The 14,351-nt window shown below is 43.0% G+C and overlaps 3 protein-coding genes and 1 long non-coding RNA gene across 6 annotated transcripts; 3 read left to right on the top strand and 1 right to left on the bottom strand.

Moving 5' to 3' along the window:
• The first annotated feature begins 624 nt into the window (after positions 1–624).
• LOC147252006 (retinol dehydrogenase 7-like) lies at positions 625–5,658 on the top strand. Of its 2 annotated transcripts, XM_086220074.1 has the most exons (5): positions 625–997; positions 1,907–2,223; positions 2,851–3,109; positions 3,592–3,755; positions 4,080–5,657. In XM_086220074.1, the coding sequence occupies exons 2-5, from the start codon at positions 1,911–1,913 to the stop codon at positions 4,301–4,303; spliced, it is 960 nt and encodes a 319-aa protein (XP_086076200.1). In that variant the 5' UTR covers positions 625–997; positions 1,907–1,910; the 3' UTR covers positions 4,304–5,657. The 2 variants fall into 2 exon arrangements, with proteins under 2 accessions (XP_086076200.1, XP_086076201.1); XM_086220075.1 differs by lacking the exon at positions 625–997 and having other exon boundaries at positions 1,805–2,223; positions 4,080–5,658.
• LOC147252005 (uncharacterized) lies at positions 1,300–7,189 on the bottom strand. Of its 2 annotated transcripts, XR_015118722.1 has the most exons (7): positions 6,991–7,189; positions 4,344–4,445; positions 4,127–4,242; positions 3,321–3,424; positions 3,066–3,104; positions 2,154–2,321; positions 1,300–1,983 (listed from the first exon to the last, which is right to left on the bottom strand). It is a non-coding gene; the product is annotated as an uncharacterized LOC147252005 (long non-coding RNA). The 2 variants fall into 2 exon arrangements; XR_015118723.1 differs by lacking the exon at positions 4,344–4,445.
• On the top strand, positions 6,290–9,947 carry LOC147252004 (retinol dehydrogenase 7-like). The gene is made up of 5 exons (XM_086220073.1): positions 6,290–6,456; positions 6,744–7,060; positions 7,893–8,151; positions 8,234–8,397; positions 9,145–9,947. The coding sequence occupies exons 2-5, from the start codon at positions 6,748–6,750 to the stop codon at positions 9,366–9,368; spliced, it is 960 nt and encodes a 319-aa protein (XP_086076199.1). The 5' UTR covers positions 6,290–6,456; positions 6,744–6,747; the 3' UTR covers positions 9,369–9,947.
• A 1,244-nt stretch (positions 9,948–11,191) lies between these two features.
• Positions 11,192–13,753, top strand: rdh1 (retinol dehydrogenase 1; the record flags this gene model as incomplete). The annotated part of the gene is made up of 5 exons (XM_086221133.1): positions 11,192–11,251; positions 11,543–11,873; positions 12,422–12,680; positions 12,776–12,939; positions 13,010–13,753. Coding segments are annotated over 5 exons (1,044 nt in total), but the record flags the coding sequence as incomplete, so codon positions are not given.
• Positions 13,754–14,351: the final 598 nt, after the last annotated feature.

Genomic DNA, 14,351 nt, shown 5'->3' with positions numbered 1-14,351 from the left:
ACCTGATAATTTATTACAGTAAATATTTGATTTTGGAAAGAAGAAGGACATTATGAATCGAACCAGAATTTCAGGAAGTTAGCAGGGTTGGATTTGTGTTGTGGAAATATTCCAGCTGGGACCAAAGAAGTGCTTAAAATACCTTACACATTTAGTCCCAATCACATTAATATAATACAGTGTTTTTGAATATGCACAACAGCAGAAATTCCATTTTCACCAAATCACCTAATTTTACAGTTACAGTACAAGTCTTCTAGTCTGAAATCACGATGGAAACAAAAGTTTAATGTAAATACATGTCAGGATATCGTTGTAGGGCTGCATGGTGGTGCAGTGGTTAGCACTGTGGCTTCCGGGTTCGAGTCCCGGCCTCGGGCACGGGATCTTTCTGTGTGGAGTTTGCATGTTCTCCCCGTTCCTGCGTGGGTTCTCTCCGGGTACTCCAGCTTCCTCCCACAGACCAAAGACATCAAGAGGGGACGAGGCTGATTGATACTCTAAATTGACCGTAGGTATGAATGTGAGTGTGAATGGTTGTTCGCCTCTCTATGTCGGCCCTGCGATGGACTGGCGATCTGTCCAGAGTGAACCCCGCCTCTCGCCCGTTGACGCTGGGATAGGCTCCAGCCCCCCCGCGTCCCTTAATGTGTAGGAATAAGCGGAAGATGACGATGGATGGATATCGTTGTAAAATACCAACTGTAATGGCGTTCATTTGCTTGAAATACAAAACAAAAACGATCCAGTCGCTCTCCACTGCGCAGCAGTGGCCAGCAGAGGGTGATGTTGTCATATTATTCTCCCTAAAAACTTCGAAGGAGAAGGTATAGAGTTCACCTCCGACTTACCCGGATGCGGCGACAGGAACATATGGAATTACTTCTGAAAGATGAGAGAACATACACCCACTTCGAAAAGTGAACACAATGTTCGATGTATCTCGGCGTAGTCACAGAGGACGTCTGCCCGCCCACCTTTACTGACTGTTCTTCACGTAAGTTTGACTTACACTCCACTTCAGTCCTCAGTATATGTTGTCTTGTTTCTCAAACGTTACGGTAATGGTAAACTCATTGAATAATTGTGAATTCTTCACCGTAGAGTGACACTTGAAGCTTAGCATGCTTTCTTTGTTCATCTTTTCGTTCCCTCGGTAGCCTCAATGCATCTTTACGCATGTTTTCAGTCACTCGCTATACCGCCTTAATGCATCTGCAGGATTGCGCAAGGACTTAATTGTAAGCAGATGGATAGACAGACAAAAAGATTGTTCAATTCGCGATTTAATCACAAGATGTTACTGACTCTCTTTACATCGCCGTGTGTCGAACCTGTGCATGGTGTATCTTAATCATAACTTAGTTTTGTGGTTTCACCACTCTGTCATTCAGTCTGCAGTGTTGCGCAATAAGCTCCCGCAGTTGGTGGTGGGATGGGGGGGGGGGGGGGGGGGTGCAGGACTGGTTGTAGACAGTCAATACACGTTAGAGGCCAGATGAGTTTATATTACGCAAACTGACTGACAGGGTCTTGCGGCTCAGAGAGCGCTCGTATGGTTGTAATCATTTCTACATGTGCATTTTTTTCTCTTGGTTTACGTCTCAGACCAAATCCTCTTCAACATCCAGTGACACATCATGGAAGCAAGTTCTTCTTTTGAACACATTGCAAATGCTTTTTGTCACTCATGTTCGCGATTCTATACAATTGTCTGCTGTTTCCTAGATTATCAAATGCTTTGTCATGTCCGTCGAAATGTCTTATTAGCAGGTATTCCCATCACAGGATCTCCTTTGCAGAGACCCTGGCTAGGAATTGTACTGGTTCTCTGTTGAACAGTCTTCTTTTGAAGCTCATCTTTTCTTGTGCATGTTAAGTATTGGTGTGTATCTTCATCCCCTAGAAAAATGCTCCTTTACGCTCTGGGACTGGTGCTCCTTTGGTTTCTCTACCGCTGGTTCAAGGAGTCCAAAAGGGTTCCTAACAGAGAGGACAAATATGTCTACATCACCGGCTGCGACTCTGGCTTTGGTAATCTCTTGGCGAGACACCTGGACAAGCTGGGTTACCAGGTCGTGGCAGCCTGTTACACTGAGAAAGGGGAGGACGAGCTGAAGAAGAGCTGCTCTGACCGACTGATGACCACTCACCTGGATGTCACCGACTCTGACAGCGTCGCCAAATTGGCCGCTCTCATCAAGACTCTGGTCGGAGAGAAAGGTGGGTGACTTTCTGGGGTTCGTTTTGTGGTAACAGATCTCATGTGAAACTCCAGTATCAAGGTGAGGAACAGGCGCTGAGAGGGATGAGGTGTACACCTAAAAAATAAATAAATTAAACAGCAGACACGATTTAAAACGCAGAATCCAGAGAACACATCAATCAAACTGGGTTGCTGTGGTAACATCAGATTTGTGATGGATAGATGGATGGAGGCTTGTGGTGTCAAGGGCTCAGATCTAAGCTTAAATTTAAGCTTAAAGTAGAGCTCTGACTCTGAGCAGCTTCTCTTCCTTGATGGCTCCGTTTAACAGTGGGGTCCCTGAGGGCCCAATTCTCACCCCCCTTTTGTTTTCCTTTCAGATGCTTCCCTGTGGTCCCAGTGTGTTCAGAATCATTGTGCGCTTTATCACATTTACATGAACTGTTGTAATCTTTTTAGATTCCCTCCAAACCCCTGCCCCACAAGTAAATGCTATCAGTTGTTTGGTAGTAATTTGTCAACCTTACACAGGCCACTTAGGACCTGGGGGTAATATTTGATGCAAATTTTTCTTTGATAACTCCTAAATAAAGTCTCTTATTATTAGAATTCATGTCCATCTTGTTTTGTTCATGCTGCTCCAGGTCTGTGGGCTGTAGTGAACAACGCTGGAGTCGCGACTCCTTGTGGTCCGACGGATTGGCTCACTGTCGAGGATTACAAGTCCATGCTGGCCGTCAACCTGTACGGCGTGATAGATGTAACCCTGAGCGTCCTCCCTCTCATCAAGAAGGCTAAAGGCAGAGTGGTGAACATGGCCAGTGTGTATGGACGAATCACACCAATCGGTGGACCTTACTGTATCTCCAAATATGGAGTGGAGTCCTTCAACGACAGTCTGCGGTGAGAGGAGATGTAACTGTTACTGCTGCACCCGTATTAGGTGCACATTCAAAAATAAATAAATAAATAAATGGCGGAAACACTGAAAAGTCTAATGAATATACAAATACCGTAAAACATTTTTACTTTTATGGGCGGTGGAAGAGTTGGAGTATTGATAAAAGATAAATGTGAATAAGTGCAATGGAAACAACATCAGTATATAAATTACCATCTGCTTCAATCCTTCCCATTGTCTTGTTTTCTGTTGATTGTATTGACGGGAGAATTAGTGCACCACCAGCTACTCCCCTCCACGAAGAAACGGCTCATAATCTGCATGACAGTAGCGAGAGGCAATAGATAGAGATGTAAATACGTTCACCTGTTTTCCATCTCTGAGAATTCAGTTAAATTTACAATGCGTTTGGATGAAAATCTGAATATAGTTTTAATTGTCTATACTATCTCACTCATTTCTAACAAACTCTTTTGTGTTCCAGCTTAAACATGGTACCGTTTGGAGTAAAGGTCTCTTGCATCGAGCCCGGCTTCTTCAAAACAAATATCACCAATACAGTGGTTTTGAAAAATACCATGATGAAGATCTGGGACAGACTACCTCAGGATGTGAAAGATGACTACGGGTCTGGTTATTTAGAGAAAAGTGAGTTCTTGTGTCTTTTTGAAGAATGTACAACGTTGTCATTACAACACGCATCACAGTCGTACTGTGGTGTATCAGGTACAAGTACCCGTAAGTCAAATCAATACCCGAACCACTTGATAAGTTTGCAATATGTATGTTTGGTTCTGCTCATCATGAGTCATGGGTTGCAGAGAATCACATCACTAAATATAAACTACACATTCTCTCAGTCTACCTGCCTCATTGTTTACTGTCTTACCAACACTTAAAGTTCACCCTTTTTGTGTTTTTTGTCATCTTGATTATATCTTGAAGTAAAAGTATGAAATCTTTCTTTTTCAGTATTTGAGACAATGGATAAAAAGCTTGACAAGATGCTGGACAGGGACCTGATGAAGGTGGTCAGCTGCATGGAGCACGCCATCTCTGCTCTTCACCCTCGTACTCGCTACTCTCCTGGATGGGATGCAAAATTGTTCTGGCTGCCTCTCTCCTACCTTCCGACCTGCATCACAGACCGAATTTTCCTTAACAGCGGGCTGAAGCCCAAAGCGTCTGTGCAATAGTTTGAATCAGTTTGAATCTATGATCAGGAGGATCTTTTACCTCGATAATGTTTTGTGTTGAACCTTGAAGCAGATTTTCACTTAGCTGGGTACGCCCAGGAAGAACCCGTCACATTTTGGGGCAGATTCATCATAATGCCACCTGGAACAATTTCCAACAATGGAAATTGAAGGTGTTTCACATGCAGAAGTAGTAATAGCAGTGGTGTGGCCAGATATATCGCAAACTGGTCAGAAATGCCTTCAGAACTTGGTGATGGGTCGCAGCGAGGACTGCCAGTCTTTGACAAAAGAAGTTGCCTGGGTGAGGTGAGTGACTCTGATGTTTCAGCACAGAACATGAAACTGTAGTAACTGTACACAACTCAGTCAGATCTGTAACAAACCTCACACATTTGATGAGGGTCTCAGGCAGGAGGGAGCTGAGAGACCAAGTCAGAGTGCTGCTTTGTTGTTACCAGCGGTAAGACTGACCTAACATAGACTCATCAAAATTACACTGTGTTGTCTTCACATAGCTTGTAGCGAGTGTTTTCTAAAATTACCTCGTGCACAGTTTCAGGATATTATGATCAGGTGACTAGGTATCAGGTGTCACTGCACACCAATTTGCATGGAAGCTTCAATTAGGGCCCAAGCACAAAAGTGTCAGGGGCCAAAAGTTTGCCTTGGCAGATCTACGCAATCTGTGTTTTCTAGCTCTTAACTGCAATGAGTTTTCTTATGGTTTCGATTTTTGACTTTATCATATAAACTTGTATCCAGATGTTTTTGTTTATCTTCATTATGTCGTCTACTTAAATTCAGACACTTTAATCCATGCCACGGTAGCTTTGACCTTGTTCTGCAACCGGAACATTTCAGGTTCTCATATGATCAATTACTGTCTCTAAAGTTGCTGATAGTTGCTGACGAGTGTTTCTCCGTCAACTGTCGGAGGTGATCTCATTTGAAGGAGGATCGCCGTTATCAAGAGAGGAGGAAAGTGATCTAATTTACTGTTACACAACCTCGTACCCGTAAAACGTGTACATCTTGTGGCGCTGACAGACTTTACGGATATTAGCCATTGCATGCAAGTGAAGCCTGAACTTCCTCATGTTGACTCAGAAAAAGGAACGTCACTGTGTGACATTCATACATTTTTATTATTACTTGTTTTTTTGTTGGAATTTACATCTCAACTACTGTGTTCATGGTACGTTTGTACTACCATTGTGATGTTTACGAGAAGCTTCCAGTTAGTGACGTTCATATAATATCTTGTGTATTTTCATATCCTGTATACTGTTTTATTAAAAACCCAAATATGCACCATTTCCCCTTCATGTGTTCTGATGTCATTTGTGAGTTTACTGAGAAATTGTTGCATTAAATGATCACTTCTTTGTCGTATGAAGTCACGCCTCTTACAAGCTTGGCAATTTCTTTACCCAACCAAGGCAAACCAATGGGGCTGAAGGTGTAGAACTGGAGTTATGGCTAGGAACTGCTACTTCACATAAATAAAACACCAATAATGCTGTAGAACCATCGAAAACATCACTTATAAGTTGGTTTGAAGTGAACAATTTTGCATTGAAATGCAAATCCATATTTGAAACAAGTACATTTCCAGAGGACATGATAGGAGCAGCAAAGTTGGAACACGTGCCATTTTAGTTCTGGAATACGCAAATATGTCACATCACTGTGTACTTCAACATTTGATACTAAAACAAATTCAGTATCAAATACTTCTCTACCTGTACTTGTACTTGGGTGGAATTTTGAATGGAGATTTTTTTCTCCTTTTTTACAAGGTAATCTGGGAATTTTTAAAAATTTAAATAAAGAAGCTACTCACTTCGATTGCTTTTAAAAAAAATCTATATAAATATATCCATCATCCATGTAGCATGCTAACTAGCTGCTAGCGAGTGCCCAGCAGGGGGAGCTCTTCTCAAATAATGAAAACGTTCGAGGATCGCTAAAAGCCAAAAGAGGATAGCTGAGTTACCCGGATGTTGGAATCAAGTATGACGGAATAAATTGTAGGGGGAAAAAAAGTACAACGCTTACACTTTGCTCCCAGTGTCCATGTTACCTTCGGGACATCGCGAACTAGTAACGCTTTGCTGCTCGGCTTTGCCTCACTGACCGAAGGAAAAACGGTATGCGTAAGTTTCAAGTTTGCCCTCTCAACTAGTCTTCTAGTAAGATTGACTGACATTAGCTCCGCGTCTGTCCTTTGAATCTGCAGGTTCTCATTTGGGAACGTTATCTTGCTTTTCAAATGCGATAATAATAGCTCAGTCTTATTAGCAAGTATTCCCATCACAGGATCTCCTTTGCAGAGACCCTGGCTAGGAATTGTACTGGTTCTCTGTTGAACAGTCTTCTTTTGAAGCTCATCTTTTCTTGTGCATGTTAAGTATTGGTGTGTATCTTCATCCCCTAGAAAAATGCTCCTTTACGCTCTGGGACTGGTGCTCCTTTGGTTTCTCTACCGCTGGTTCAAGGAGTCCAAAAGGGTTCCTAACAGAGAGGACAAATATGTCTACATCACCGGCTGCGACTCTGGTTTTGGTAATCTCTTGGCGAGACACCTGGACAAGCTGGGTTACCAGGTCGTGGCAGCCTGTTACACTGAGAAAGGGGAGGACGAGCTGAAGAAGCGCTGCTCTGACCGACTGATGACCACTCACCTGGATGTCACCGACTCTGACAGCGTCGCCAAATCGGCCGCTCTCATCAAGACTCTGGTCGGAGAGAAAGGTGGGTGACTTTCTGGGGTTTAATTTTTCGGGAACAGGGTTTTTGTGTAAAGCGAATCCCCGCGAGGTCCTGACACTGAGCAGGAATCCCCAGCAGAGGAAGGGACGATCTTTAACCTCCACAAACGGCTGTCTGCAGCCAGGAGACAGTTAACTCAGTACAGAGAGGGGAAACAGGCAGCAGCTGGCTCCCTCCAAACGAAACAAGAAAAAACAAATACTAGCACCACTAAAGAACATGAAAAGACTGCTATCTGTTAACTCAACACAGTTCATCAGGTCAGCCCAGCTTAATCTTTAACATTTTCTTTAAAATGCAAAGTCTAATGTTTCAGGCAGGCAACTTTATGTCTTTATGAGTTTATTGAGAAGCTACAAGGACAAAAGGTGTTAAAAATTCTACCTACAAATAGACAAAACTGACGTTTTCTGCAGGTCCATTGACAGTCACAGTAGTTTCACCATTTAGGTTTTATAGGTGTAAATGATTCGCTGGTGGAAGATCCCAGGCATTTGGAGGTTTAGGACTACAAGTCTAGGACCACTAGATGGTGCTAGCCTCATGCTAATTTCTTGCTCTTAACGAAACACTGTTGGTATTTCAGGGTAATGAAGTGTGAGAGTTTTAGATGCATGAATAGATTTGGTTTCCTTTTGGATCGATGATGATTACTGTCGGTGATTACAGTCTTTTGCTAGGCTAACTTTCTGCTAGCTCTTGGTTTAAGTTAAATGACCAAAGATAAGTTTTAAAAAGTTAATTTCACAAAGTCTTCCATGTGTGAATTATCACTCATATCTGAGTTCATCTCCTTGTGTTTGTGATGCTCCAGGTCTGTGGGCTGTAGTGAACAACGCTGGAGTCGCAACGCCGTCGGGTCCTACTGACTGGCTCACCATCCAAGATTACAAGTCCATGCTGGCCGTCAATCTAGATGGCGTGATCGATGTAACCCTGAGCGTCCTCCCTCTCATCAAGAAGGCTCAAGGCAGAGTGGTGAACGTGGCCAGTGTGTTTGGGAGAATCAGCCCGGTCGGTGGACCTTACTGTATCTCCAAATATGGAGTGGAGTCCTTCAACGACAGTCTGCGGTGAGAGGAGCTGTTCATTTTTCACGCTGAGTCCATGTTGTCACTGTCCGCCATTTAGAACAACCTCAACCTTGCGTTTCAGAATCAACTTGGCACCATTTGGAGTCAAGGTGGCGTGCATCGAGCCAGGCTTCTTCAAAACAAATGTCACCGACACCGTGATTCTGAAGAATAACCTGACCAGGCTGTGGGACAGATTACCTCAGGACGTGAAAGACGACTACGGGTCTGACTATTTGGAGAAGGGTGAGTGTGTGTTAAAGAATACTACACTTTTTAATGACAACACACATAATAGAGCATCTGTCAAGCATAACTGCCTGTAGCTCCACAGATATTCCTGTTTTAAGTTGTAGGATACCAAGGATAAATGGATTCAAACAAGTTCATTGTTTGTCTAGAATGGCGCGATGGAGCTGGCCAACTGTGAACATGACAGAAAACAAAAATCACGATACAAGTAGATGTCCTAAAAATATGACCCTGAAAAATAAGACAACTTAAGTTCGTTTAAAAAAAAAAAAGACTACGTTCATGTGCCTTTGCGACTGAAAATGGGCGCAGAACAAGAGAGAAAAACACACTGGGGGTGAAAGACTCAGCATGTGTTCACGGTCCACCGGAGCCTCCAAAATAATCCACATCATTTTTATTCCATTCAAAAAGCACGTGAGGATCCGTGTCTGCTTGCAGGAAACCATTTTTCCCTTCAAGAATGTCGATGCCATAAAAGAGAAGGAGGTGCATGAAATCAGCTTAAGATTTTTGTTAGGATGTTAGAAGGGAAAACCGTACGAGGTCATCACACTGAAATGTACTTTGCCTTTCAGTTACTCACTGTTTGTTCTCTTGGGTTCGTGAAGAACCCCCCCCCCCCCCCAAATAAACACTTCAAGGCATTAATGCAAGAAGTTAAAGAGCGGAAAAGATAAAAACAAGAATTTGAATGATAAATTAACTTGAAAACAAACATGTGAATTGTTTCTCTTCCAGCATTCATGTTCATGGATGAAAGCTTTAACCAGCTGACGGACGGGGACCTGATGAAGGTGGTCAGCTGTATGGAGCACGCCATCTCCGCCCTTCATCCTCGTAATCGCTACTCTGCTGGAATGGATGCGAAATTCTTCTGGCTGCCTATCTCCTACCTCCCGACCTGCATCACAGACCAGATTTTCCTTTTAAGGAGCCCCAAGCCTAAAGTGTCGGTGTTATAGTTTGTATCAGTTCAAATCAGTTCTTTTGAAAGATCGGTGTCTTTTATTTTCACTGCAATAACTCTGTGAAAGCTAGAAGACTCCAGCTGCGACTCAGGCAACGAGCCGAGCCGGTCTTTCTTTGAGCCGTATCTTCACACCTTTATCAACTTGTTCTCGGTGGACTTTGCCTCCTCTGTTTGTTACTAGATCAGCAGTCATTCGCCGTCAACAGCAAACACAGGTGCTTATAGTCCGTCTGTTTAGATGTCACACCGTCAGTTGATTTCAGGTGAAAGGGGAATGGGATCTGCTGTTTGTTACACAACCCTGTATGAGTGAAGCGTTTCGACTTGTGCTGTGGACAGACCTTTTCTACACCGATGTCCTGAACTCAACTGTCTCGTCCAAGAGGTTCTCGTTTTGACTGGAAAAGGGTCACCACTGCGGTCTTTTTTCTCTTTTCTTTTCTTTTTTTTGATGAAGACACCTACATTTCAGCAACTCTAGTCATGGTATGTTTTCATCATTCATTTGCATTTATGGTGGCTTGAAGTCTCCACTTAAAGTCTATATAAATGTGTATTCTTGTACAAATAAGGACCAGGCATTCATTTTTTTTATATCAAGTTTTATTCACAGGCTCATGGGCCAATAAATACACATACCAATACAAACACCTGAACACAACAGGAAAATTAGGTTTATGACTTATGTCGACTGTTCTGATGTCATCTGGGATTCGGGTGAAAAAAAATTTGGTGCATTGAATGATCAGGTCACATAAATAAAACATCTTCCAGTTACCTTGAACGGCGTCTAACAGTGTGGGTTGTTTTGGTTTTATTGATCTCCAGTGCTGGAGGTCGTTCTGAACAAATAATGGCACTTGAAAGATCATTTTTATTGATTCATTTGATAGGCTGACTTGCTGGAAGAATTTAGATGTGAAAGCTGCAAAACTACCGTTCAACATAAAGACAATTTTACTCAGTATGCTAGAACTCTCTGTGCCACCCTTGTTGAAGTAAAGCACGTGACCAAGTGAGATGTTGGAGGAAAAATTGTAGTCGTTATTAAGGTGAACCTGAAGAATGTTACTTTGATATGCTTCATACAATTTAGATCAATATTCTTGATGCATCCTTGTAAAACATTTAATACCAATGCGCTTCTCAGTTTTGCTACTTTTTGATCATTCCGTTAATGGAGAGCTCAATTTCATTGAGACTATGGGTCCGTTTTTTTTTTTTTAAATATTCCTGAGGTGTTCACAGTTTCTGTAAAATCACAGCCTGAAAAAGAAACTGACACGCATGGAATTTGTAGTTTGTATGTAGCTTAGATGCTGAAAAAAAAAAATAGTATAAAATGTCAGAAGTTGGGTTTAAGTTGAGTTTGATTTTTTCTCCCCGCACAATTATACAAGAATTCACCATGAAATATTAGAAACCTTCAAAAATCTCTTTTTGGTATAAATGTGTGGACTTTTTTTTCCCCCTCACAGTCAATTTAACATGGTTAGTAAGTTTGTTATGTTAGTCTCCTAACGCTAATTAAAAAGCTATTTCTGTTACCTTTTAGTCTGTATTTTTGATCGTATTGTCAGTATCACCAATGGTGTCAATCTCAAACTCCAAATGACCAGAATTATTCATAAAACCTCAATATATTTTTGAAGGTAGGTGTTGGTGAACCACTTGACGGTTGCCAAGCGTACTTATGCTATCAGCATTGATGCCCTGTATCAGCTGATGTTCTAAAAAAAAACAAATCACAATATCACAACACATGAAGGTGAGTGTTTAAACTTATTAAGTTGCCATATGTATGGACATGTTTGAAAACCGTCTCGTGTCATCACTCAGGTGCCCGTTGACAGATTAACAACAGAACTTTTAGAGGTAAGTGGATTTTACAAAAATCTACAGTTAAATTTGCAGTGTGTAGGTTTTGTCGTCCCCCCCTTCTGGAGTTGAGAGTTATCAAAACAACACTGCGTGTCCTTTATGATGGTGTAGAGTTGATTTTTATGTTGATCAGACATACAGCCATTTTGTATTTTCTTAATTTTGCAGAACACACAAAATGGCAGGTATGGCATTTGGGTGAATGTTGCTTATTCTAGATTCGGGGATTGTGAACTGCTTCTTCTACAGTGTCACTAAAGCTGTGTGACTGTCTTTGTGTTGAAGGTGATCCTGTCACACGTGGCCTTAACTTCTGCATTACTATTAGCCGCTGTAGTTGCCATCAGCTGGTACATCAGAGACTCCTTCAAGGTCGGTGGCTTCAGCAGGAAACATGTGCTGATCACAGGCTGCGACAGCGGCTTTGGGAACCTGCTAGCCAGACAGCTGGACCAGAAAGGTTTCCACGTCATAGCTACGTGTCTCACAGAGAAAGGTGCTGCGGATCTGGCATCGTCGGCCTCCTCCAGACTGAAGACCCTCCTGCTAAATGTAACAGACAGCGATAGCATCAGGAGGATGGTGGAGTTTGTGAGAGGAGAGGTGGGAGAGCGAGGTGAGCAGCAGGGATAGGGTGCCAGTCAGAGTGAGGCACTGGGTGAGATAAATGCAACCCGCACCACCACATCATCCAGCCATCATCCTCCCACTGATATGTTGAACACATCCTCTTTTTTCAGGAGGAGGGAGAAGACATTCAGCATATCATCTACAGTTTAACAGCTTCCTCAAACATTAATCTCTACTACAGTTTGATAAGAGGTTTTCAGACATTTTTGCAACTTAAGTGGATTTATTGAATGTGTCTCTGTTGTTTTTTTCACTGCATTTACAGTTTATTTTTAGTATTTTCATCGTGGGCCTTGGGATCAAAAATTGTATGTAGGTAGATCGATAGATTAGATAGATAGATAGATAGATAGATAAATACTAAAAAAGTCCTTCACTATGTATGCATCTATTTAAAAACCTTTTTAAACAAAACAACAACAGAATAACAACAAATAAAACATATCCTAATGTATTGTCTTGACCTTGATTTGACCTTTATTGTCAGCAGATCTGAAGTCTTCTGTCGACCCTACCCCTGCTGTGTGCTTGCAGGTCTGTGGGGGCTGGTGAATAATGCTGGCAGGTCCACACCCATCGGCCCAACAGAGTGGATGCGGTTGGAGGACTTCACGAAGGTCTTGGATGTGAATCTGATAGGAGTTATTGAGGTGACCCTCCAGTTCCTGCCACTCCTGAAGAAAGCACAGGGTCGGGTGGTGAACGTAGCAAGTGTTATGGGCAGGCTGGCGCTCACAGGCGGAGGATACTGTTTGTCCAAGTGGGGGGTGGAGGCCTTCTCAGATAGCCTGAGGTAGATTCATCATCATCATCATCATCATCATCATCATTGTGAGTTCAAGAGGACCAAAACAAACATGAGGGATGATATTAGTATCTTTTGTCCAGGAGAGACATGCAGCACTTTGGCATCAAAGTGAGCATCATTGAACCTGGTTTCTTCAAGACCGGTGTGACCCGGTTGGATCTTATTGAGGCCGACTTGAAGAGGCTGTGGACCCGCATCCCTCAAGATATCAAAGACTCCTATGGAGCCACATACTTTGATGACTGTGAGTGTCAAAATTGCAGTGAACTACCATAGTGAGAGACATGTTGCTGATAGAGTTCTCTGTTTCTCAGATCTGAAAGCTCAGGACTTCTCTATGGGCGTCTTGTGCAGTCCAGATATCTCCAAGGTGACGCGGTGTATGGAGCACGCCTTGACTGCTCGGTTCCCACACACACGTTACAGCGCAGGCTGGGATGCCAAATTTCTCTGGATTCCTTTGTCTTACATGCCCTCATTTGTGTCAGACTTTGTTGTGAATGTGCTTCTACCTTTACCTGGAGGCGCAGCTGCCAGCACATGAGCCAAAGAACGGACTTGTAGTCACTGTAAGGCCCTCTACACACCTGGTGTTAACATCCTGCTGAGTGTGCTCAACCCCAGCTTTAAAATGCTTCTCCACATGCATCTCCTGTCATCAGACCTCACTTCCACACTCTTTATGCAAATAAACACCTGAATAACTTCCTTTTTCTTTGTATTTATGACAAGAGGCACACACACACACACGTACGTTGTTCAACTCATGCTGAGATGGAACACACGTTTATTTCCTGCTGGGGATTGTGTCGATCACCACAGTCACTTAGTCTGTCACTGACACGCTAAGACAAAAGGACTCCTTCTTGTGGCTCAGGAAGCATTTGAACACGTGCTACTAAAAGAATGTGGCAACAGGCGACCCAGGCCACCTCTGAATGAGGTTTAAGTGATCAGATCTCAAAGATGATTTGAGTGTGTGCACGTGGGTTTAAGGCTCTCCAGCTGTGATCGCTGGGTACAGATACCAGGTGTGCACAGGGCCTCAAGCGACACCTGACAGACGCGGTCACGCAATTCCCACTTAGAGGCCAGATCAGCTGTGCTTCAACTTTTCATGGCATCACTATAGGTGCACACAGTACCATGAACCTTCAGAGAAAACAGTCCCTGATTTAGAAAAAGAACAGGAAGCTGTGACAGATATTTGGGCTCAGTTGCAGACTCAGCAGTTTTAAGAAAGGCTATTTTAGGGGCTCATCCGACTGCAGCAACTTTGAAGTACTTGTGAATTGGCATCTTGACCTCACAAAGACATTTTTCCCTCCTAGGAAAGCTAACAACAGGGACAGCAATAAAATAATGCCTAAAATCAACATCCTCCGGTAAACATCCATGTCTTCTTTATCCACAAGCACAATGAATTAAACAATAAGGGAGTAAACTGGGGACAGTTCGCAGTTGAATGTGAAGTGGCTGGGATAAGAATCAGCACCTCCAAGTCTGAGGCCATCGTCCTCAGCCGGAAAAAGGGTGGTTTGCCCACTTCAGGTCGGGGGGGAGGTCCTACCTCAGGTGGAGGAGTTTAAGTATCTCGGGGTCTTGTTCACGAGTGAGGGTAGGATGGAGCGGGAGATTAACAGGCGGATTGGGGCG

The sequence above is a fragment of the Aulostomus chinensis genome, chromosome 12 (genome assembly GCF_037954235.1).
Source record: "Aulostomus chinensis isolate RoL2024-O1b breed Wild chromosome 12, RoL_Achi_v1.0, whole genome shotgun sequence".
Lineage (NCBI taxonomy): Eukaryota > Metazoa > Chordata > Actinopteri > Syngnathiformes > Aulostomidae > Aulostomus > Aulostomus chinensis.
Note: the sequence above shows the minus strand (reverse complement) of the source record. Positions and strands in the feature narration are given on the sequence as shown.